The sequence below is a fragment of the Battus philenor genome, unplaced genomic scaffold, assembly GCF_028537555.1.
Source record: "Battus philenor isolate CCGP_79_NKW_IND1 unplaced genomic scaffold, ilBatPhil1.0.hap1 SCAF_4, whole genome shotgun sequence".
Lineage (NCBI taxonomy): Eukaryota > Metazoa > Arthropoda > Insecta > Lepidoptera > Papilionidae > Battus > Battus philenor.
This window is the reverse complement of record NW_027181704.1, coordinates 1,793,701-1,816,283: the sequence shown is the minus strand read 5'-3', so window position 1 is coordinate 1,816,283 and position 22,583 is coordinate 1,793,701. Positions and strand designations below refer to the sequence as shown.

The 22,583-nt window shown below is 34.2% G+C and overlaps 1 protein-coding gene across 1 annotated transcript; it reads right to left on the bottom strand.

The window, feature by feature from the left end:
* Positions 1 to 5,738: 5,738 nt before the first annotated feature.
* LOC137928712 (solute carrier family 22 member 1-like) lies at positions 5,739 to 21,476 on the bottom strand. The gene is made up of 7 exons (XM_068771658.1): positions 21,286 to 21,476; positions 15,805 to 15,886; positions 14,386 to 14,486; positions 12,648 to 12,799; positions 10,196 to 10,804; positions 8,475 to 8,656; positions 5,739 to 6,005 (listed from the first exon to the last, which is right to left on the bottom strand). Exons 1-7 carry the CDS (start codon positions 21,459 to 21,461, stop codon positions 5,838 to 5,840), a joined length of 1,470 nt encoding a protein of 489 aa, XP_068627759.1. The 5' UTR covers positions 21,462 to 21,476; the 3' UTR covers positions 5,739 to 5,837.
* Positions 21,477 to 22,583: the final 1,107 nt, after the last annotated feature.

Below are 22,583 nucleotides of genomic sequence, written 5' to 3'. Positions count from 1 at the left end.
ACTTTAAACAGCTGAAATTATTATGATATCTATGACACTACCTAAGTAAATATTTTATTGTTTTTAATTCTTTTATTTTTCCCTTTAATGATGAATATTTCGCTTACTAATCCATAGATTTATATAGACACATATAAAACTATTTATTTATTTAAATGAGTATTTTTCAACCTTTTCTATGACATACCCCACCCAAGCCTTTCTAAAATTCTTACGCCAAACTATAAAACATATATATTTTTTATATTAAAACGAAATGGCTTAACTAGATTCGAGTCCACTTTTGAATCGCCTTAACAGTCAAATTGCTCACCTGTGGGGCGTGGGACCCACGTTAGGAAATATAGATTTACATAGTATCATTCCATGTAAATTCTTCATTTCAGTCGATGGATATCCACTGTAAGGCATATTCCTCTCCCAAAGATGGCGTCGATGACTGGTCATGCGCCGCCTGTACCCACTTACACTGACCTTAATTATGTAATTGGTCTACCTAGAGCCTACTTCGCGTATATTCGTCGTTTGCACGAGCGATGTCCCCACCTACTGCCACTTCACACGAACTACTTTTCCGAACATAGCCATCTCTATAGCACTCTGTTTGATCATGAGCATTACATGTAATTCTTGAAGTTAAAAATATAAAGTTCCCGCATCCAATTACTCTGACCTTAATTATGTAATTGGTCCACCTAGAGCCTACTTCGCGTATATTCGTCGTTTGCACGAGCGATCTGCCCACCTACTGCGACTTCACACGAACTACTTTTCCGAACATAGCCATCTCTATAGCACTCTGTTTGATCATGAGCATTACATGTAATTCTTGAAGTTAAAAATATAAAGTTCCCGCATCCAATTACTCTGACCTTAATTATGTAATTGGTCTACCTAGAGCCTACTTCGCGTATATTCGTCGTTTGCACGAGCGATGTCCCCACCTACTGCCACTTCACACGAACTACTTTTCCGAACATAGCCATCTCTATAGCACTCTGTTTGATCATGAGCATTACATGTAATTCTTGAAGTTAAAAATATAAAGTTCCCGCATCCAATTACTCTGACCTTAATTATGTAATTGGTCCACCCAGAGCCTACTTCGCGTATATTCGTCGTTTGCACGAGCGATGTCCCCACCTACTGCCACTTCACACGAACTACTTTTCCGAACATAGCCATCTCTATAGCACTCTGTTTGATCATGAGCATTACATGTAATTCTTGAAGTTAAAAATATAAAGTTCCCGCATCCAATTACTCTGACCTTAATTATGTAATTGGTCCACCTAGAGCCTACTTCGCGTATATTCGTCGTTTGCACGAGCGATCTGCCCACCTACTGCGACTTCAGACAACAACTTTTCCGAACATAGCCATCTCTATAGCACTCTGTGTGACCATGAGCATTACATGTAATTCTTGAAGTTAAAAATATAAAGTTTTAAACGTGAAACAAAATTATAATATACCATCAATAATGAGGTCATCGAGCCAGTAGAATAATGACACTTAAGTGTCCATCACTAAGGCGATAAGATGAGGATCTGGTAATAAATGAGGTGGAAACGATAATCTTCAGATTTAAGTAATCCCCGCCTTGAGGAATGATAAAGACGGGACGTTCTCCGAATATTTAATTTCGCTTTCAAAATTTCCTCTAACGATAATGCAGTGAATTTTTATTAGTCTTATCGACTAAGGGCTCAATTACTTCTAGCCTTTTACTTAAATGTCTGATGGCGGTGATGAAATCGTTTAATACTATAATCTTTAAAGTTGATTTGAACATAACTGTTCTATGAATTTGAATTTATGTCACTCAAGTGCTTTGTTTTCAAAAAAAGAAATCAAAATTATGTCTTTTGTCGATTATTCTATTCTTTTCTTGTAGTGCTGGTCTGTTGAGAAGAGCCTGCCAGAGTTTCAACAGAAGTTCAACAGAGGTATTTCGTGGTACTTATAAATTTAGATGACATTTGTGAGGTTGCCCACATCACTTGCTTCCAAACATCGTGTCATGGGAGGTATATATTTGTGAATTTTACTCTGCGTCCTGATCTGGTCTGCGTGAGCTCCTTATTTTTTTCTTTCGTGTTCCTAGGTGGAATTTTTACTATCTTGTAATGTGTGTGCCGGTTTCAGGGGATCTATGAATACAGTGGTGGTATTTTCATCCATCATTATTTCATCCACAGGAAGTATATTCCTAAACATAAGCTTTTACCAATGATTTCTTATAGTACTTATAAAACGTAGCCTGCATCTAACATCTTGCGACGACTCTGACAAGGTCCGTCTACCCCGACGTGATCGTCGGGGTCACCAATACGGAGTGCTCCAATTAATGTCAATAATATATTACTTATTACATCGTTATAGCACTAACGTTTTTATGTCATTGGTAGTATTCGTAAATTTTGATGACATATGTGGGGTTGCCCACACATTCACGCATCACCTCCCATACCTCGCCTCATTTCATATTACACGGTTTTATGCTTATATACATAACTAGCTGATCCCGCAAACGTTGTTGCAAAAAAAATTAAAGTTTATAATTAACAAATGTAAGATAAGGGTTGATCGTAGAGGGGTGAAAATTAAGGTTTGTATGTATTTTTGTATGTTGTATCATAATAAAAAAAAACCAAAAAAATTGTCTAAAAAATTAAAAATAAAATTTAGGGGTGGACCACCCTTATCACTTAGGGGTATGGAAAATAGATAGTAGCCGATTCTCAGACATACTGAATACGCATGTAAAATTTGGTAAAAATCGGTCAAGCCGTTTCTGAGGAGTTCAAGTTCGAACACCGTGACACGAGAATTTTATATATTAGATAATGTATTTTTGATTTAACAGTAAGAACTAGAAAGTCTAAGATATCTTACTTAGATGTTATAACTTGTAGTATGAAGTATATCGGGTAAGATAGCAGGGAATATATATCGATGTCGTCGCCATTTGTTGAATTATCTTTCTTTTAAGTCGTGCACCGTATTGGCAAAATGACTGTCACGTCCGGCGCGAGTTGTCGCCGGCCAACTTTTCTGATTACCCACACGTGGCGGGAATATTCGAACGTAGGCTCTGTTCTGCAACTTGCTGTGTGCCTTTCGTTATTCTATCATTTGTAAAGCACAGGTTCTAGATATGACAAATATTACTATCCGTACAAATATAAATATCTATTTGTGATGTGGAAAAACGTTTATTTAATTATTAAAACAATTTGTGCGCGGAAAATGAATAATTCGCCTACGCGCGGTTGCGCATCGAACCATGGCTCAAATCCGACTCTCTAGAACTCCAACGGCCGCGGGCGCACGTGCTGCGTCTTGGCTACCTGCCAAGAGCAAGCAAGAGCGCGTATCGTGCACGCCGTGCGAGTGAGCGAGACGAGTGGGCGAGACGAACAAAAGGTTAAGCGTTGTGACGACGTCCGCGAGAACTTTCACATATCGCGGCTTTTTATATAGCAATATTATTACATATTGCTTTAAGCTGCAACTGAAGACCGGTCTTTCATGCCAGTCGGTCCTCCAGTTGGTTTTAATTCTACTTGAGCAGCAATAGAATAATTATTTTAGTTAAATTTATATTTCGTTAAAATATATCTTCATGTTACGTTCATATTTATAACACGACCCCAAGATGTTTAGTACATGTTGTTCTGAAGTTTATATTGCCTAGTAACTTTGTTGTTCAGTCCCAAGTCTCTTCAAGTTTGTACGCGAGGGATTAAGTGTTCGAATATTTTTTTTTGCTTTGTGTATAAAGTGAAAGACTAAAGAGATACTTGTTACATTATTAAAATGCTTTTACACATTTGTTCTAAATATTGTTTAATTCTTCTTCTTGAAGTGCCTCTCCAACTAGTGGGGGTGGCTATCAGCTTCCTGCTCTCTTCCTTATTTTTGGTTCTGCGTAATAGCTCAGCAGCGCTGGCGATTCCGGTCCACTCTCTAATGTTACGAAGCCACGACTTCTTTCTCCTACCAACCTTCCTTTTACCAGCGACCTTTCCCATCATGATAAGTTGAAGGAGATTGTATCGTTGGTGTCGAAGAACGTGTCCCAAGTAAGCGATTTTCCTTCGTTTTACTGTGAGCATTAGTGCGCGTATATGGTCGATTCGATTGTTTAATATAAACGTGCAAATGACTACCAGAAAAAATATAAATAAGTTACATTATTTTATATCTATACCTAAACTTCGTAAAGTCAGAAACTCTTTTGGCATACCACTGCATAGGGCTTCAAAAAACATTCCCGTTAAATATCTCAAAATACCAATGTAATAGATTTATTATTATGTTATGAAAAGATTTTATTAAGCAGGTTTTATTGCTGATTGGATGGTGAAGTGAAGGATCTATTTGGGAAGGCCATTTAAAATGTACATTTTTATCATCATCTCTGATGAATATACCCTACTCCCATATATGTCGAATATTAACCCTACAAATGAATATAGTGGTCTGGTGGACTGGTCGCATTATTTACCGCACGCGCATTTATCAGCGGGCTGGCGGGCGGTGCACTTCATTGCACGACTACTGCTGCATAGTTGAAGTAGCTATATTTTAGTTCCTTTCTTAGCCGACAGATGCCCACTGCAGACAAAGGCCTTCCCCAAAGATCGCCGCCATAACTGGTCATGCGCTGTCCACATCCAGCGACTTTAACTATATTGTCAGCCCACCTAGTGGGCGGCCTACCCACGCCGCGTTTACTAGGTCGCGGTCGCCACTTTAGAATTTTTTGGCCCCAACAGCCTATAACATAAATAAATACATAAAATAAACAATAAAACATTTAAATAAACTTTTTGTGGATTATTTTTCACTTTGATTTCATTATATATTTCATGGAATCAGGCGTTATTTTGCGGAAATCCATCCTAAGTAAGAAAAGGAGCAATATTTAGCCACTTCCGCACATGCATTGGTAGTCGTGCAACAAAGTGCACCGCCCGCCAGCCCAGTGACTTTTTGACTTTGTGTTTGGCACTAATCGGTGTAATATATCTCTTGAAGATGCCCCGTGGGGGTGAAACATGTGTTGAGTGATTTAACGGTGGCAGTTGTGTAATTCGCATTGTTGGCCGCATACGCATTAATCAGCGGGCGGGCGCTGCCCTTTGTTGCACGATTACCACTACATGTGCGGAAGTGTCTAAATATTGGTCCTTCTCTCACTGATTTCATTATAGTTATCATTTTATATAAAGAGAAGATTACCAGAAGAGTTTATTTTGATAGAATTTATTCAAAGATTCTTACAATGCCATCATATAAAGTATATCCTATACTTTAACTCAGGGCTGAGCAACGTACGGCCTGCAAGTCATTTGCGTCCCGTTAAACATGTTTATAGGGCCCGCCAAATATTTCTAAAATTTAATTTATTTAATCTAATTTCTTTCATCAGAGTATTGTTATAAAATTAAATATAATAAAATGGTGGTATATGACAAACCGAAACTATTTATTTATAATAGCCACCAATCAAAACAGAGTGATGTGCGAATAGAAAGCTGCGTATGTATTATATATACACTTGTATCAAAAAAACATTGCTAAAATTCTTATTTAAATTTTCAGGTATATTTATTTTCTATTCTTATCTTGTTTATTTTAATTTTACATTTATGTTTGTATATTATATTATTCGTGTTAAAAATAAAATTTTGTAAATAATAAATCTCTAAAATTTAAATTAGCTGTTTATTAAAAAGGTTGCTGACCCCTGCTTAAATTTTATAAATCACATATTTACATATTTATACAGTTATTTTTAAGTCGTATATCAAATAAAACCTAACTAACTAACAATATAGTTTACAATTGTTTTTAGATTTGCCAATTTGTTCAGCTTCACTCGCTGTGTCCGGTAAAGAGTCGCTGGATATATCCGGTACCAAAAATGTTACTATTCCCCCGATTAAAGATACCAGGCCGAAGACAAGTGAAGGCAGTCCAGACCAGTATTGAATCTGAAAGAAAAGAATTTAATTGGTTTAAACTTTCTATTTTTAATCGTAATCAGAAGAGTTGTAACCAAAAGATAAAGAAGGAGGGGAGACAAATATCTTTATATATATTATGTTAAAAATATACATACAGTAATACCCCGCTTTACGCGAGGGATACGTTCCAAATTCCAAAGATCGCGTTTATGATTAAACATAGTCAAAAATTATTACAAAAAAAAAATACAAATCATTTTAATCAATCACTTTAATTCTAGGAACACTTTATGCAACATATGCTCTTAGTTTTTACGGAAAAATACATTTATTGTCTTTTGGGTAACGTTTTGTTTACATTCTTGTAAAATACGTTCATAACACCGAACACTGTTTTTAATTATTTGACAGATGGTCAAGACACCATAGAGAAGTTGATGACTACATTATATTTATATGCACTCTTTCGCGTAATTCGAGGCATTTGAGCGCGAAATTTGCAATTCGCGTTATAGTGAAACCGCGTATAACGGGGTCGCGTAAAGCGGGGTATTACTGTATAGTATATGCTGTCTATGTCTATGGGTGAGGCCTATATCCTACATTGGGTGTCTAACGGATGATATAAATGAATATGCTACCCATGCAAATTATTTATATTATAATTCATAGAAGACCATTTATAGTGATCACTTAGTCACTTATTTTGAAGTGAATCCCAGGGTCTCATAATTCTAAAGAATGCAGAACCAAATTGATGTCATACATTATATTGATTACTTCTTTATCTTACGAATGTGAAGTTCTTATAACAGAATATATGAACAATTGTAATCCATATTTGTCGCGGGTAATATAATCTTTAGAAGTTATCTTAATAATTCACTGTATCTATAATAGATTTTTAATTCAAATTGAATATACTTAAGCATACAGCCTTAAGGAAGAATGCGGGAAGGAGGAAATACTTTTAAATTAAGATTTTGATGTCCAAAGTCGTAAGCGACATGTTTTCTCTTACGTGCGATCACTTTTTCCTTCATTTTTTTTAAATATTTCTCTTTATTTAATTTTTTAATGATCCTTCTGCAATGTTGTATATAGTGAATTTTTAATGTTGTGTCACGTATAACGAAACACAAAACAGAACTATTATATATATTATAAGTTTTAACACTAATCACACTATGACTTTGTATTTCCTGCATGAATGTATAAAATATGGTTGTAAGGATAGAAATAAAAATAAAATGTAATAAAAAATGATATGATAAATGTAAATTAGTAAGACATAAAGTCAAATGTGTAAAAGTAATAAAATAAAAAAGCATTTTCAGTAGTATGCTTAGTGATAATTTACTTTCTAGTTATGTGCACTGCTGGTGTACCTAAATAAATAAACTATACATGTCTAGGAGAATTCAAAAATAGTTAAGATTTGAGAAGAGCTAAAAAAATAAATTCAGTATTTCTTGTGATCATTTTCCAGACTCTGTGTTTGGCACTAATCGGTGTAACATAACTCCTGAAGATGCCCCGTGGAGGGGTGAAACACGTGTTGAGTAATTTGGCGGTGGCGGTTGTGTGATTCGCATTGTTTGCCGCATACGCATTTATCAGCAGGCTGGCGGGTATTGTATGACTACCACTGCATGTGCGGAGGTGGCTAAATATTGGTCCTTTTCTTACTTAGGATGGACTTCCGCAAGGTAACGCCTGATTCCATTAAATAATTTTACAGTTATCATATCGTATGTCAATTGATAGATGCTTACTGCAATACAGACTGATAAAGAACGCTACGACGACCGATCTTGCGCTGCCCGAATCCAGCAACTTCTTGCGATCTTGACAATGTTAATCCACCTGGTGGGGAACCCAGCCACATAGGCCTTGATGGCCATTGGTTTCACCAGCCATTTACCTCGCACGCTGCCACTATTCTTCGAGCTAAGTCGGTGATCTGGTTTCTTCTGCAGATATCCTCATTTATAATTTGATCTTGCAGCGAAACTCCAAGCATAGCCCTCTCCATAGCTCTATGGGTGATCTTGTACTTTTTGTGAGGTCCGTCGTGACGCACATTAGTCAACTATCTTCGTTTCCAAACATTTCGGTATTTTGGACGAGAAGAGATTTCGGAGATTTCCGATCTATGCTCTATGATCACTATCTCTTCACTAATCAACTATGGGCAACAATAAAATGTTGACTTTAATATAACACGGTATCTGACAAGTTCTGTGCATGAAACGCGACATATACATTACTAAACGATCGTGAGTTACTAGAACATTTGTGCATATTTTTGTATTAGATTGTCATTTTGTTTAACAAATATATATTATATCGGCGCTTCCCGAACGATTCCCACCCAAGTTGTATTCGGCGAGTGATCTTTTCGTCCATTACTTGTGTGAAATGCTCACCAACTGCCGTTTTAGATGATTAATATATTTATTAACTCTAATTAAATAACATAAAAAGTAAATTTACCAGTAACGGAGTCTGCGGCGAAACGATTGATCCAATTCGTCCGAGAGACGAACATAGAGCTTGTATTGAATTTCTTGTGTAAGTTGGGAATAGTTCGGACGTGTACAGATAAGTTATGTTGAAGTAAAAAGAGCTCATCAACTTTCCGGCCATGAAAACGGTAATTGATAGCCACGGCAAACCTGCAATTATATGAATAAAGTAAAGTAATACACTAATACCACGCTTTGCGTCGTTTTGTTTTGCGTTTTCTTCGAAGTTGTGTCGCTGCTTAATTAATACTAATTTTCACTGTGCGTTGTTAGATTTTCGAGGTTGCATTGTTTTGGGTTCGAGTCTTTAATTTTTTTAAAAAATTTTCTTTTTTTTTTCCAAAAGATAGCAACACTTTTGTTTCTAATTGCGCTATCAAAACTCGGAGATTCCCTATCTAACTCAAATCAACGCAATTTTAATACAGATTTATTTTCACTTTGTTTAGGTAATTTTAGAGTTCAGTTTCAATTATGTAGTGTGTTGTGGTTTTTTTTAAAAGAGAATAATAAATTTATATAAATTTTTACGTGTTGTTTCTTGTTACAATAAAAGTAAATATTTTTCCAATTTATTTATTATTCTTGTTTTTGAAATGTTTACTTTGTTCAATTTTCTTATTAAAAAGAAGTATTTTCGTAACATTGGAACCTATCTTCGATCTTTGCATGGATTGCTATAGAAAATCTTAATTCACTTTGCGTCGTTTCAATTTGCGTCGTGTTTTTTTGGAACGTAACCACGTCGCAAAGTGAAGTATTCGTGTAATTATAAAAAATTATAAATAATAATAGATCCTCAGAAGAACCAAAGTCAACGATGATCGTTGGGACCGAAAGATTCTCATATATCTATCACAAGCCGGTAATGGTGACGAAGGTAGGATACTATTAGGTACACCGACAACATAGATAAGGTCGCAGAAAATCGCACGATGCGGGCAGTTCCAGATTCGTATAATAGCGATTGAGGGAGTTCTAAACCTTGCAGTTGGCATCTGTCAGGTGAAATGACATAGAAATAATAATAGACAATTGACGTTCACTTAAAAGGGCTATCCAACCGGTTTTATTGGAAATATGTGTATACCTATTCCCAGCAGTGGGAATCTTACAGCTGAAATGATGATGTATGAACTGTTGTACATAAATATAAAAGATTATAATAAAGTTTATTTGTATTTCGTATTGTGGTACCGTAATCTGTTTAGCGGATAACTAACTATTGTAATTATTTATTTAATTATCAAGTTTTTCACGCCTTTTGCTAAAACACGAATTGTAAAAATGAAAGATAACATAATTGAATAGTTCAAAACTAGTTTTTATTAAACGAAACGTTTTGCGTTTGTTCCAAACATCGTATCCAGTTACACTTACTACTGTGCGACATCTCCGTAAAATACAAGTTATTTAATTCAATTCGAATGTAAATATATGTTTATATGCGTACATATTATGTATATGTATATATATTTTTCTTTTTTTTATAATTTATATTAGGATAAAAGGTAGCATTGGATATATATGGATATATAGGGAGCATTGCCAGCACAAAAAATAATTCTTTTGTAAAGCCTGGTGAAAGCCATAACAAGTTTGATTTTATCTTGTGATTATATATATATATATATATATATACACATATATATACATGTTATATTAATAAATTAATTCAATTTTACATACCTTTAGGTAAAAATGGTTGCGTGAAACATAACGTCGCCGCAGCGAAGAAGCAAAATATAAGTGGTACTTTTCGTTTGCAATAGATTAGAATTAAAGTAATTACAAATAGGCCTGGTAAGTCGAAAACTGATATCAGTGCAAAATTAACATATTTATTACCTTGTAAAGATACAGAATTAATAGTTAGGCCGTAGTGGACAAATGTGGACGCGGTCCACCATATTAAACAAACGAAAAATCTAACACACAAAGTCTTCGATTTAAAAGTTATTTTGATTATTTTTAAAAAGTCACCACTTTCTTCAGTGTCGCATGAAAGCTTTTCATTGATATTTTTATCAAGTTTAACTCTGTTCTCTTTCGCTGCTCTTTCAAGGATCTTCACGGCATCTTCTTTACGTCCCTGAATCAGTAACCATCGGGGACTCTCATCTAGAAAGTACTTGTAGAAGTAGAAGAGTAAAGCAGGTGTATAGATAGCTTGCAGTAATGTTCTCCAATACGGTATGGATCCTGCAGCTATGGCCAGAGCGAAGCCTCCGAAAGTATATCCGATCGTGCACATTAAAATAAATTTAAGCCTTTGTTTTGTAGACACTATTTCCATCACTGAAACAAAACAGAGAGAGAATATGGTTATTTTTTTGTTAATAGGTTTCTTCTATACAGTCTAGCGATAAGTTCTGCTACAAAGAAAATATCCGATAATTTCTAAAAAGATAATTTTATTTTAAAGTTTTTAATGTGATTATGTAGAGTGAAAAAGATATGTTAAGGTGCTATACTAGTTATTCAAAGTGTCCACCCTTAGCTTTAACGCACGCTTTGAAGGTTTCTGTGTTTTTCGTCGGCGTATCGAAGTAACGGCTTTTTTGATCTTTCGACTCCATAATGTTTTAGTGCCTGATTATATGTCCTGTCTATTTTCAGTAAGCCCCTAGACCTAATTCTTGTTTGATAATCTCAAAAAGAGAGATTCTCATTTCTCTGGAAAGATTTGTTACTTCCTTATGAGATTTCGAACAATCCTGACCTTAGTTGCATTGACGGCCTGGTTTGATCGAATAGACAGCGGTCGGCCAGACCTCTCACCGTCATCAATAGACATGGTTTCATTGTACCTTTGGATGGTGCAATACATAAGCATTCCGCTAATTTCTAACCTTTTTTATGTATCAGAAATCTCGGCTGGCTTCTTACATACTTTGTACTATGCAATTACTGCAATCTTATTCTCTTTAGTACCTCAATCCATTTTCAAAACAAATAATTTCTAAACAAAAAACAAGTCTTTTTTATCGTTGAAGCTAATGTTCTAAATTATAATTAATGTTTTTTTTAAGTGTACTCAAACAGCCAGTTACAATTTATGGCTAGACTAGGTAGATATGTATGTAGCATCGTTGACGGAGACGCAGGTCGAATGCTTTGCTTATAAAGTATTAAAAAGAAATAAAATCTAGCCTCTGTCCTCTATTGTGAATACTAACTTAAAATCTCATGTAAGATAATGACCAATATTTAGGCACTTCCGCACATGCAGTGGTAGTCGTGCAACAAAGTGCTCCGCCTGCCAGTCCGCTGACAAATGCGAATTACACAACTGCTACCGTTAAATCCCTCAACATCGTGTTTCACCCCTCCACGGGGCATCTTCAGGAGTTATGTTACACCGATTAGTGCCAAATATAGAGTAACACATAAAATCTCATGTTATAATGATTTTTTTTAAATCATCTACATAGATGGCCACAGCAATAAAGCCTATCAAAGGTGGCCACGATGACCGATCTTGTACTGCTCGCATCCTATCTTGACCATGTCGTCGGTCAACCTGGTGCAGGACCTGTCCCTGCTCGTGGCTTGTGGTCACCACTCGAGAACATTTCGGCACCAATAGCCGTAGGTTGCACATTGTTTCTTGAATCTTCCATTATTAATCATAATAATAACTTAAAGTTTTAATGGAATCAGGCGTTACCTTGCGGAAGTCCATCCTAAGTAAGAAAAGGATCAATATTTAGCCACTTCCGCACATGCAGTGGTAGTCGTGCAACAAAGTGCAATGCAAAAAAAGACTCCTTGTTTGGCACTAATCGGTGTAACATAACTCCTGAAGATGCCCCATGGAGGGATGAAATACGTGTTGAGTGATTTGGCGGTGGCAGTTGTGTGATTCGCATTGTTTGTCGCATACGCATATTTATCAGCGGGCTGGCGGGCGGTGCACTTTGTTGCACGACTACTTCTGCATGTGCGGAAGTGGCTAAATATTGGTTCTTTTCTAATTTAACGTTTGACTGATAAAATTATAGATTCCGAAAACATTATTAAGAATGAAAACTTTAAAGATAATCATGTAATGTGTCAATTGTTCTAAATCCAAACAAAAAGTTATAAAACAATTCCAGATTATTTCAAAGTGAATAATTTAATGTTACATATAACTTACTTAACACGTATGCAGGTGAACATGTGTCTCCGATGAAAGCTTCTAGAAACTCGAGAGCTATGTACGACCAGTACGAATGTGAAAAACTTCTAGCTAAGCCGAAGATACCTCCAAAAACTCCTGTGATTATAAAAGCATTCTTTCTTCCAAATCTTAAAAACGTGTGTTAATACAATAATTTTAAATACGAAATTAAAGCAAACACTAATATTATATTGAATAGAACACTTCTCGCCATAGAAGTTCACTGCAAGGGATAGGTCTATATACCCAAAGATATATGTGGGGATATACCATAATCAATTTGTAGGTGGGTTGGCGATTGCAGTGTGGTATTATGGTACGCAGAGGACGATGTTGCCTATAGTCTGAAAACTTGTTTGTGAGCAGTGGAAATCCTATATAATTAATGCATTGAAATATTGTATCAGTAGATATTAAAATATATTACACATTCCTGAATTATGCTTCACTTCGTCTTATCAATAACTAGTTCAAGATAAAAATTTTAAATCAAATTTAAAGGAAGAAACAGCAACTAAGAGTAATAATTTAAAATAAAAAGAAAATAAACAAACAGGAGACTGAATGTCCATTTTGAAAAATGAGCCTTGTTTTAAAGACAGTAGGGTTCTTTTTAGACAATATCCAATTCAAGACATACGCCTTCCTTAAAGATCACTACGATGAGCGAATTCTATTGTTTATTACATAGTAAACTGATGAAAGTTAATTTAAAACACACTATAAATAAATACATTTAAAAAACTTTTGAGTTAAACGGTTTTTTGATACCCATATTGTGGTGGTCGTGGAAAAATATGTACCTATTCCACCATATTGGAACGGCGTCCATCTTGAATTTTAAATTTTGACATAATCATCGTGTTTTACTAGTGTAGCCCTTTCATTTGATACCTATATTGAGGGGGTTAAGGAAAAATATGTAATCCGCCATTTTGTATCGGCGGCCATCTTAGATTTATAATGTTATTGATTTTATTATATTGTATTGTCATCTAAATTAAATGTGTGTACCAAATTTTAGATCAATCTGACAACGGAAAGGTGCTTAAATTTCAATTTCTAATTTTGACCCAAATAAATAAACAAATAAATTCCGTACGGGTCGAACTAAATAAAACCGTTTACAAAAGAGTGAAAACAGTAAAAGATAGTATGAAAGTAAAATTATAAACAAAACATTAGATTAAAAAAATGTGATACCAACTGTGAACATATCTACAAATTTAACTAGTGAAAATGGTTTAATCACTAAATAAATTGTGATAAAAAAGATAAGAAACACGATACCTGTGATATTTAAGAAATCTGGTGAAGGATGAAAGGTGATATAAAGCAGGTAATTAAAACTTAATAAGTGTATAACATCATGTGAAGTATGTTAAAGACCGAATGAATGATTTTAAGAAGACTGAAATCGGACTAAGAAAAAAAAGAAGAATGTGATATAATTAAACAAAAATTGTATATTCCTGTACCTAAACAAGATAGGATAGTACTAGAGGACCCAATGGGCAATAAAAAAATTTAAAAAGGCAATTCTGCGAATCTAAATGATATAATACATAAAGTTAGAAGCATTTTGGGTCGCGTGTTTTGAAATGAGCACAGTATGTCTCTTCTGATAGCCCTGATGACCCAGATATGATAATAAAGGAGGAAATATAAACAAATTTTGATAATACATTTATTTATAATACATCTTAAAACTTACCTATCTGATAAAGGTCCTACTATTAATAATCCTATCATATATACAAGACTGTGGATGGTTCCGACCAGAGTTCTTTTCCATTCCTGACCTGCCAGCTGAAACTGAAATCGCATTTGCATATATTAAGAATAAAGTACTATTACTAAATAAACAGCAAATGTTATTTTGTAAACATATTAAGGTCATAGTTTGAAAGATTGCATTCCATTTGTTTAAATTATGTTTGTTTTTGATTAATTAGTATTAAAACTGCCATTGTATTGTGTGTTTGCTTGAACACTTTATGTAGCGTTCTCGTAAGCACGTATAAGGAAACAATTGTAATAACAGTTAACGTAAATAAACATGCGTTTACACATGAATAATTTTTTTTATTAAAAAGTGTGCATGTAACAATTGTTTTGAGAGATAGAGTCATTCTGTGTTTGGCACTAATCGGTGCAACATGACTCCTGAAGATGCCTCGTGGAGGGGTGAAACACATGTTGAGTGATTTAACGGTGGTAGTTGTGTGATTCGCATTGTTTGCCGCATGCGCATTTTGTTGCACGACTACCACTGCATGTGCGGAAGTGGCTAAATATTGGTCCTTTTCTTAATTGTTTTTTAACTTTAAATTTAATCTCATCCCGTTTTTCAGCCTTAGTGTTTCATGGTGTACATTCATCACTGATTCTACGACCTCATCACATGTTATGGTCAGCACACGTCAAAATGTAGGATAAACATGATCAGAACCGTGAAAAGACAGATGTAGATTGTTCACTTGCTTTGTATGACGAATTGGCAGTGGGCTAGCAAAACAGCTAAAGCCTTAAGGTTCTGTTGTGGAGATATGTAAGCGCAGTTTTGGATGCCAAGCCTCAAGTTGTACATTCGACTTTGTTAAGGGCGTTAGAAGGCACTGAATGCAAGTCGCATCCAACTAGTATTATTTGAAATCAATGCAGGAGGCTTATGTTCAGCGCTGGACGTTCTATAGCTCAAATAATGATTGTGATATATAAGTGACAAATATTTTCAGCTACCATATTATTAAATTGACTGCGTAATAAAAAAAACATATTGATTTCATCTGTGTTTTTACCACCGAAATTTTGGAATTGAAGAAAATCGAATAAATTTTGTGCTTCTTATGCATGTTCTTACACTTATTATACCATTCTTACACTATGTTTAGTATAAATCTAAGATTATTTTTACAGTTAGCTTTGAATTACATTCCATTGATTTATCTTATAACAGAGTTTCCGGAAGACGTTTCTTTTTCAGCATCTAGTCAATAAAAAGTCACCAGTATTTCTACGTGATAACGTGACGTGAGATCAAAAAACGTAATTTAAAAGTCATATGTCCTTATATTTGGTCATCCTACGAAACGTTCGTCAACATTTAGCAAAGAAATAAAAATATTCTTACTTCAGCAACAAATGAGCTTGGATCATCATAAACCCATTCTATACACCCCTCAGTGGAATTATGTGGCGAATATTTGACACATCTGTGAACAATAAAATTTTAAAATAACTCTCTTGTGAACTTTATATAGCTCTACAAAACACTTCCGTGAATTGTCTTATAAAAATTTTTAAAATATTTTTTTTAAAATAAATTCTTACAAAGGAACCCTATTGCAGTAGATGTTTTTAGTGAAAACAAAACTTGTTTATAAATTGTTTTAATTTATGCATTAAGGGTAAACAAAATAATGAAAAAAATACAAAACCATCTAAGTTTGTGGTTGGCTCTTCACAGATCAGAATGCATTTGGAAGCTTCGTAGACGTAAGTTGAATGATGCTGTTATAGAAATGCGCAATTTGGTTATATTTTTCATCAAACTGGGCAGGCATAATACTGTGACCAAAAAGTAAGGTGATTTTGTCTATAAATTGTAAGTTCTTTGTTTATTCTTCTAAATCAATATCATCTCCTTCAAAGTAATCCCCATCCGATAAAACGTACTTTTACTAACGCTTTTTCTAATCCTCAAAACAGTCGAAGTAGTCTTTTTCCGGTATAGTTTTTAAGACTTCGATTTGATTTGTCTGCTCACTCGTGTCAAAACCTTTTTCCCGTTTTGATCTTTGGAGCTGAATATTCAGAAGTCCACGAAGCTAAATCAGGCAAATACGCTAATTGCAAAACGATATAACTCTAGTTTTTGTCAAATAAAAGTCGCCAAGAACCAATGCAGAGTAACATAGACAAATCAACACTTGACGCATTCGAGATACAAAACATTCTTCATAATAGTTTAGGCTAAGCCAAATGATATTCTGACACTATCAGCGAGGTTTAAATGATTAAAATATAAAATTTTCATAGATTCGGTTATTATCACGTCAATTATGTCAAAACGACAACCCCGCATTGGCCATTTATCTTTTAAAGCTGCACGAAGCTTAATTTAGATGAATACAGTTATTGTGGAACGATATGAGTAGATTTTTTTTCCAAAAATTGTCCTATTTTGTCACCAATCGTAAGTTAATGCATTTGAGACACAAAACATCTTTCAAAATAGTTTGGCCTGAGCCAAATGATATTCTATATTTTGACAAACAGACTCTTAATAAGTATAATAGATTGTCCAACTAACTTAGGAAAAAAATTACTTGACTTCCTGATGCACAGGCGGTTTGGCAATCGCAATATCGTAATATGGTACCCAAAAGATGCTACAATCTTTCCCTAGGAACCTATTTGTGAGCATTACAATGCTACATAATAAATGCACAAAGTGTGAATTATATGAGATCGTATCTCTAGTACTGAACCCATGACCTGCGATCGCAAGACTCAGTTGCAACAGAGCTAATTGTATCACCTTACTGTCTAACAATTGTTGACGTTATTTAAAGTAGATATCAGAACAAACAATGTAAACATATTAATGCATTCAAAAACCTTGAAGCGTAGGTTTAATTCCAGGTCAAGTTTGCTAGAGTCTAGATTTAATTCATATCTAACAATACAAAGAACACGAGACTAAGTTATTCCATTAGTATAAACCGTCATATAATACTACGCATTATTCTATATGTAACATATAAACATATTATAGAAACAAAACAATGACAAAACAAAAGTACAGTCAGTCTTATTTAATTTAGTTGGGACGAAAGTTTTTTTCGGTTTTGAAATATAAGGTTAATAAAGTATATTTAGCCACTTCCGCACATGCAGTATTATTCGTGCAACAAAGTACACCGCCCGCCAGCCTGCTGATAAATGCGTATGCGGCAAACAATGCGAATTACCTAACTGCCACCGGTAAACCACTCAACATGTGTTTCACCCCTCCACGGGGCATCTTCAGGAGTTATGTTACACCGGTTAGTGTCAAACACAGAGTCAACAGTATTACTATCTCTATTTAATTGATACTACTGTAAAGGTACGACCCCACTAGGAGGTCCGAAAAGATGAACAAATAGCAGGAAGTTGCTGTTGAAAGAGAAGGTCTATGCTATGCATCTTTTGGCCGACATGATCTACTGATGACAGAAAATCTTTTAAGTAACCAATGCTATCAACATTTGCTATAAGATTTCAATGGTACTACACATATTGTGATCTTTCCTATAGACCACCAACTTCCAGTTGGAAGAGACTTGCATCTATCTCTTTCTGGCGACATCAACAAAGCTTTCTGTCCACCTTGTGAGTCTCTACTACTTAAACTTAAGGATGTTATAGCCGTTAGTGTTCTATATCGCGTACCCACTATCACTTCATCTCGCCCAGCTGCTGGGCTTTGTACTTTCTTTCCTCTAACGATCTCATACTATAAAACGTCGATACCTTAAAGATAAACAACAAAAAACTGCATAAAAATATTTCGATAGAGTTTACTGAACTCAAATTTAAAAAAGACATCTCCAATTGATTTTTGTTCCCCTTGATTCTCTTTATTTTATTGCCATAATTAAAACATGACTTACACGTTAAAAATAACTGTGGGCACATTCCGATGTACTTCGTAATGAATATTTTATGAATGTAATCAACATTGCAATGATATGTAAATAGATATTGCCAAGGATACGTTAAAATGATGTGTATTCTCTCGCATTAATCAATAATTGTATAGGATCGGATGGTTATATCTTATAGACTCATGAGATAAACAAGGTTTCTTCATAGGTTAGTTTAGGCAGCAAACTGCAGTACGGTACCCGGCGATAAATTTTGCACATCGATATTAAGAAAGAGACAATCGGCTAATTTCGACTACGTTGAACACTATCTCTGTCCCACACTACTTATGTGACGTTTGTCAGTCGTTGTATTTCGTGCGACAGAGATAACGCTCTACGAAGCCGTAATTAGCTGATTGTCTCTTTCCAAAGGTCGATGTGCAATATTTATCGCTGGGTATTGTAGCGAGATTGTGATTCTAATTCGATAGTAAAAACCGCTCTTGTCGTTTTTGGTTCTCTTGCACCGAATCAGACAAATAATGTTAACGAGGACTCTTGTATATCATTGAGCATTCATGTATGTAAATAATCAAAGAACTTGGTTATCTTTCAATCCGGACTATCTAATATTATGTCCCGAGCCGAGGCCTTCAAGGGAGCCTACAAACGAGGCTTTTAAGGTACTGCATGGTATGGTACTATGCTTAAAGAATAGCCTGTCTGAAGTGCAACCGATGTTCAAAGAAAGGCGAACACGAGCCAGAAGACGAGGTGTGATTAGGTCTTCCACTAGCTGGATCGACGACATAGTGAAGATCGCAGGAGGTTGATGAACGAGGGCAGCGCAGGACCAGTCATGGTGATGGTGATAAAAAGGCTACAGTGGAAAATATAATCATAATTCCTGATAATAGACGAAAGATACCTTTTTATCATTGCATTATAATATCGAAATTGCTACTTCAACTTTTGAAGATCATTGCTTGATAAAATTACAAAATATATTACAAAAATTAAAAAAACGTTAAATTTAAATTTCAATAAAATGGAATAACAATGTATTTTACTGATAATATTTAAAACATGCATTTGACAGAGCGTTGTTTTTTTTTTTAGTAATTTACACTAATTTAAATTTTATCGACTGTTTATTTTTATTTCTTTTATCCTTAATAAGCATAACGTTTGACCTTTGTCTCCGTTGATGTTAAGCGATAGCGAGGTCTACTGTGGTATATGCTCGTTTAGAAGAAACCTATGTACACTTGTCTTGAAGATTTTTAATTTGTAACTGGCTGAAAACAATGTCTAACAATGTCTAGTTTCTGACCACCATCTTAATCCTTCCTGCACATTTATGGTCTTCGTGGTGGTCTTTTTGTACCAAGGTTTCCATTTTAATAATTGCCTGCACCAAGAGTCTTATTTCTTTCCAAAGTTGTCTATTTGCATTTCAATCCGTGACTTCCCTTTAAACTGAGTCATTTTGTTCTTAATTGACACCCTCCATTTTCCTCTCTATTTTCATTAGAACTTTCAATTACTTGATTTGATATATACAGTAAAATAATTAATAGTAAAATGCTACATTTTCAATTAAGCGAGGATCAAGTGAGACCTGTATTTACAAAACAGATGTAAGCAAACTTCTTATTTTCAGCAAATAGACGACCACTGCAAAAGAAAGGCTTCCTCTTTAAAGCCAACTGGTTAGAGATTGTGTGTCTGAGAAGCAAAAAGTTGCTATAACTCTCTTGGTTTTTCAAGACTAATTAGTCAATTAGGAGCTTGATTGAAACGTGTTAATGTACCACTATATGGCTTCCTGACCTTGTATCGATCAAGACTATATTTGAACTGTGTTCAGATATCCTAAGGTAGAATCAGATTATAATTTTTTGAATACAAGTTTCAAAGTTTCTCCAGCAGTGGGATTATTAGACTTCGTTGTCCAAAATTCGTTCTTAGTTGCGTGAACAAGCAACGTTAACATATTTTGATGATGAATAAAAATTTTTTATTTTAGAATAAACATGATAATAGAATTTTAAATGTCCAATCATCGGAAATTTTAATCATGACAACACTTTTTCAAATACACAGACAATATAAGTTAAAACGATATTATCTACTTAATATTTCAAAGAGAAAATTTTTAATTATTCTAATGCAGTGATGCCTAAAGTGCTCTATATCGACCCTTATATCTGCAAGGGGTCTACGTCAGCGAAAAAAAATTTGGGGGTCCATGAAATGAAAATGGGGGTCACGACAGTGGATTTAAACACATACACTGATAGTACCTATTTACTTACATCATACTATCTTATAATATCAAAACATTTACATTATTTATAAAAGTACCTATGAAGTAAAAAAATTATTGCTTATGTTATTTTATTTATAGTTTATTTAATGTTACGTATATTTTACATAACAGATACCAAATTTTATTTTGAGTAGTTTTAATTTAAATTCAATTAATAAATGTATAAATTAACATGTGTTTTTACTTTAAATTTTTAACACTAAACTTCACTACAGTTAGAAATTTACAGAAAATCAATATCAGGTAAGTAGGGGGTCTACCCAACACGGGAAAACATGGCAAGGGGTCTACGACACAAAAAAGTTTGGGAAACTCTGTTTTAATGGATCAGTGGTGGCTTAGCGGTAGAGGACTTGTGACTTGCGATCGTAGGTTTCAGGTTCGATTTTCGAGATACAATTTTATATAATTCACACTTTGTGCATTATACAGTATTGCCACTGCACACAACTAAATTTCCAGAGGATGGGTAGCAGCGCCCTCTGCGATTATAATACCATACTGTGATCAACACGCCTTCCAGGCGTGGCGATTATGGTATATCGATAGATATTAAGGTTGGTCTATGTATCGCAATAGAAACGATTATTTAATAAACATGCTATCATTGTGATTTGTTATTAATAAATAAAAATACATAACTTACGTATAATTGACTTCCTCTGCAATAAAAATGAAATTAGAACTATATGCGGTGTTCGTTGCAAATCCTAGAAATATTAATGCAGCTATTTTTAAGTGAAAACTGTTGTATATGCTGAATTTGTCTAGAATGTCATCTATGTCACTTTTTCCTGAATCTATCAGTTTCTCTAAAGCCATTTTGTCACTTTACAAATATTCTTTACCACTGTTAGTATATATTTAAATCACTGTCTGTATTTTTTTAAACATTTTAAAATAAACTTCACTGTGTAGATCAAAACGTGTAGAAGTTAGATGGAGTTGTTCGTGAATAGTAGATTAAACGCGGAATTCGTATTGTTAATACGGAGTTCATTATGCGTATTCAATTTTATAACAATCAGTATAAGGTTTAAATTACAATAACTGTACACTTGCACGATTCACACACAACTGTATTGTATATACGAATCAAATTGACAGTTGAGTCAGTATCGTGATACATTGAGAAGTAAACATGTTATATTAATATTAAATTGTAAAAGTGTCATTTAGATATATAAGATAGAATTAAGTCATCTATCTAAGAACAATAATACTAATTAATATAGTGATCTTTGATTTAGGGACATTTAATTATAAAGAAATGTTTGTTATGTCAGCTTTGCCGCGACGGCAGCAATTTTTCGATAAGAGAAAATATTTTCTTTTAAATATACGGAGAAAAACATGGAAAAAATGTTAAAAAAACCGATGGACTTAAATAAGGAGTTCGTGGAAAATTATTTATGTCATTCATAAATAGAGTATACCAGGAAAATTATAAAAAAACTCAGCCGGAACTAGATTCCATATTCATAGCTGGAATAATTTAAACTTCAATAAATTTATTTTGAGAAACAATGTGTATTTTCAGTACTAATAACAATTTTATACCAAATTTATTAATTTGGTACATAACTAAAAAAAATTTTAAAATTTTTACATTATTTTACTACGTGCTATTTATTGTTAGATATTATTGCGCTACACGAATGATTTAATTTTAGAGAATTATTTATATATATATATATAAATATATATATTTTTATATATGTATATATATTAGCCAATATGTTTTCAATAAATATAGAATTAAATAGGACTTTTCACGAGGTGAGCAGACTATATAAGGTCGTGGAAAGTCGCTCGATACCGTTGAGAGATAGGCCCTCAATTAAGATTTGCAGTTGATCTCTCCTAGCAAACATGATACTGACCTTTTTTTTTGAATTAAGTAATATTAAATATTTTCATATTTACTTCTACAGTTTTAGTAGG

Bases quoted from the DNA above. Each gene is read 5' to 3' on its own strand.
- LOC137928712 (XM_068771658.1), bottom strand. From the start codon at position 21,461: ATGGCTTTAGAGAAACTGATAGATTCAGGAAAAAGTGACATAGATGAC. The intron at 15,887-21,285 runs GTAAGTTATGTA...TATTGTTCACAG, and splicing joins GCAGAGGAAGTCAATTATAC to ATGTGTCAAATATTCGCCAC. The intron at 14,487-15,804 runs GTAAGAATATTT...ATGCGATTTCAG, and splicing joins CAAGCTCATTTGTTGCTGAA to TTTCAGCTGGCAGGTCAGGA.